A 2,392-nucleotide genomic window follows, 5' to 3' on the forward strand; every position below is an offset into this window, starting at 1 on the left:
TGTTTTCAGCAAAACCGGTGAGATTGACAACCTCACTGTAAATTGGGGCAAAGTATTGTGGTTGTGTTGTGTGCAGGTTCCACATTGTTGTTAACACTGGTAGTGTGCCCTGCCCAGCTATCAACAACCTTCAAAAGGGTTTTGTTTCTCATACTGATCTATTAAACCTCGGTTTCTTACCGAGGGAAAACTTGCTGCTGCGCTCATCATACCTTACTCTTGGGGTTTCCCAACTGCGTGCTCTACGCACATCACTCTCGGGAGTTAGAATTTTTAATGATATATAACTTTATTTTATTATTATTATATTTATAAATCTCGGATGGAATTAGTGCGCTCTTAGCACATGCAATCAACACACATGTATAATCGGGTTTAGATCATCATTATTTAAGTTACGCCCATGTGCACGTATACAAGATGGAATTATAGATATCAGATTAAGACAATCTGGAGAACGAGGTAACTAATGTGTGATAGATCTGGAATATTAGTTGCAATATCTTCTTAGGTACATTTTATATCTATCATGGACACATGTTCATAATAGGTTTTAATCCTTTAATTGTACTAATCACCATAACAATATGCACATACATCCATCCTTTGTTAATGGCAAAAAATAAATGATTTATAATCCCATTTTGGTATCCAGGTATGACAACATGTCAAGACAAATATACTTACACATAGGGTGATCTTTTGTGGTGCGATAATCGATAAATTTAAAAGCCATACATTTGTGGGCAATATCTGAAAATATGAAATATATATGGATCATTTATAACAAAAGATATTGCCAATATCCTCATTTATTCTCCCCTTATTATTTTGGTGTGAAGCGGTGGAGATATTTGCACATTGGCGTAGGCATAATTTTCAAATGGACGGTCGAGATCAACCGGCCTAGGGAGGCGCTCCTCTCGTTTTCCCTATAAATACCCGACATAGAGGGGCTACAAGGCACACAACACCAAATTAAACCTCAAGCAACAAGAGCAAAAAGATATCTATCTGCATTTGCTACCCCTCCTGTTCCATAAGCTCTAGCTAGCTCTAAGGTCCCTATTTCTTGCTTTAGTTTCCCTTTTATTCATCATCATCTAGAAGTTTATATATCCGTGATTTACATAGAAGAGACTGTTAGAGGTGCAATCATGCATATGCATCTATATGTACATGTTGTGTTTTTTCATGTTTGTTTTTATGCTAAGGTCATCCTTAAAAGGTTTTTGATTCTACCTATTGTAGAACAACGCATGAAAAAATATCCATATGCAACACAAGATTTGCTTGTTCTATTTCATCATTTTGTGATGTTCCTGTAATCCTCTTAAATTCAAATCTTGTTTTTCCGTCTTTCCCTCATGAGTATTAATAAAGTGCGCACACGTCTCGCAATAGAAATATTTGATGAGTTGAACTTACTGCTAGATTTAGCATATATTTCCATCAGCTGGTATGTACTTCAAGCAAATACCTAACTTCCAGATTATTTGTAGGAATTATTTCTAATGATTTTGCAACTATTTATATATACAACATTTTGGTTTCCAATTGTTTTTTTTATTTCTGTTATTGAGAATACCTTAGAACAATCGCTTTACATGTATTGCATGGATTAGAAATAATAAACATATGTGTTCTATTTACAGTTTGCTTAGCTAATGACGACTTCCACCGTCCAAGGATCCCCCGTGAAGGCCCTTATTGTGGAGGATACGCCTGTTCATGCATTTATTCTCTCCACCATCCTGCGGAAGTTCCACTGCGAGATTACTGTGGCTGAAAATGGGAGCGAAGCTGTGCAACTGTTTCTCGAGGGAAAGAAGTTTGACATTATTTTTTGTGACAAGGAAATGCCAGTAATGTCCGGTCCTGAGGTATTACAATTAATATTTTTTTTCATGTTTCCTAAATAGATATTTTATTTGTTTACTTTATAGTTTGCTTGAATGTACCTTTTTCCTTATTTGGCAGGCCATTGAGAAGATCCGTGCTTTGGGAGAAAGTCATGTGAAGATTGTTGGAGTATCAGCCGGTTATGATCTCGAACAATCATTCATGAGCGCTGGTGCTGATATATTTCTGCCCAAACCAATGAAGTTTGAAGTTGTCGGGCCTATTATTCAGGAGGTCATGAATAAGAAGAATAACTCCATGGTCTAAGCGCGATTAAGTTTCCTCAAGAAATGGAGTGAATAAGATGTTGAGCTCGTATGTGTATGAGCATGCTAGCATTATCGTATTTGTTTAGTTTTATCGTATTGTCATTTTATTTCTAGTTCATGTTAAAGGTTGTATTTAGCAAGAAGGGCAAGAGAGGCTTCCAATATGTATCTCCTTCAATTGAATGCAATACTATTTGGATTACTTGTGATGTGTAAGGTAG

General features: G+C 36.2%; 1 protein-coding gene across 1 annotated transcript; it reads left to right on the forward strand.

The window, feature by feature from the left end:
- The first annotated feature begins 1,667 nt into the window (after positions 1 to 1,667).
- On the forward strand, positions 1,668 to 2,169 carry LOC124673109 (two-component response regulator ORR42-like). Its single transcript, XM_047209236.1, has 2 exons — positions 1,668 to 1,883; positions 1,981 to 2,169. The coding sequence occupies exons 1-2, from the start codon at positions 1,668 to 1,670 to the stop codon at positions 2,167 to 2,169; spliced, it is 405 nt and encodes a 134-aa protein (XP_047065192.1).
- The last annotated feature ends 223 nt before the right edge of the window (positions 2,170 to 2,392 follow it).

This window comes from Lolium rigidum, chromosome 7 (genome assembly GCF_022539505.1).
Source record: "Lolium rigidum isolate FL_2022 chromosome 7, APGP_CSIRO_Lrig_0.1, whole genome shotgun sequence".
Taxonomy (NCBI): Eukaryota; Viridiplantae; Streptophyta; class Magnoliopsida; order Poales; family Poaceae; genus Lolium; species Lolium rigidum.

Coding starts and splice junctions, on each gene's coding strand:
- LOC124673109 (XM_047209236.1), top strand. CDS start 1,668: ATGACGACTTCCACCGTCCAAGGATCCCCCGTGAAGGCCCTTATTGTG. Junction 1,884..1,980: donor CAGTAATGTCCGGTCCTGAG/GTATTACAATTA, acceptor CTTATTTGGCAG/GCCATTGAGAAGATCCGTGC.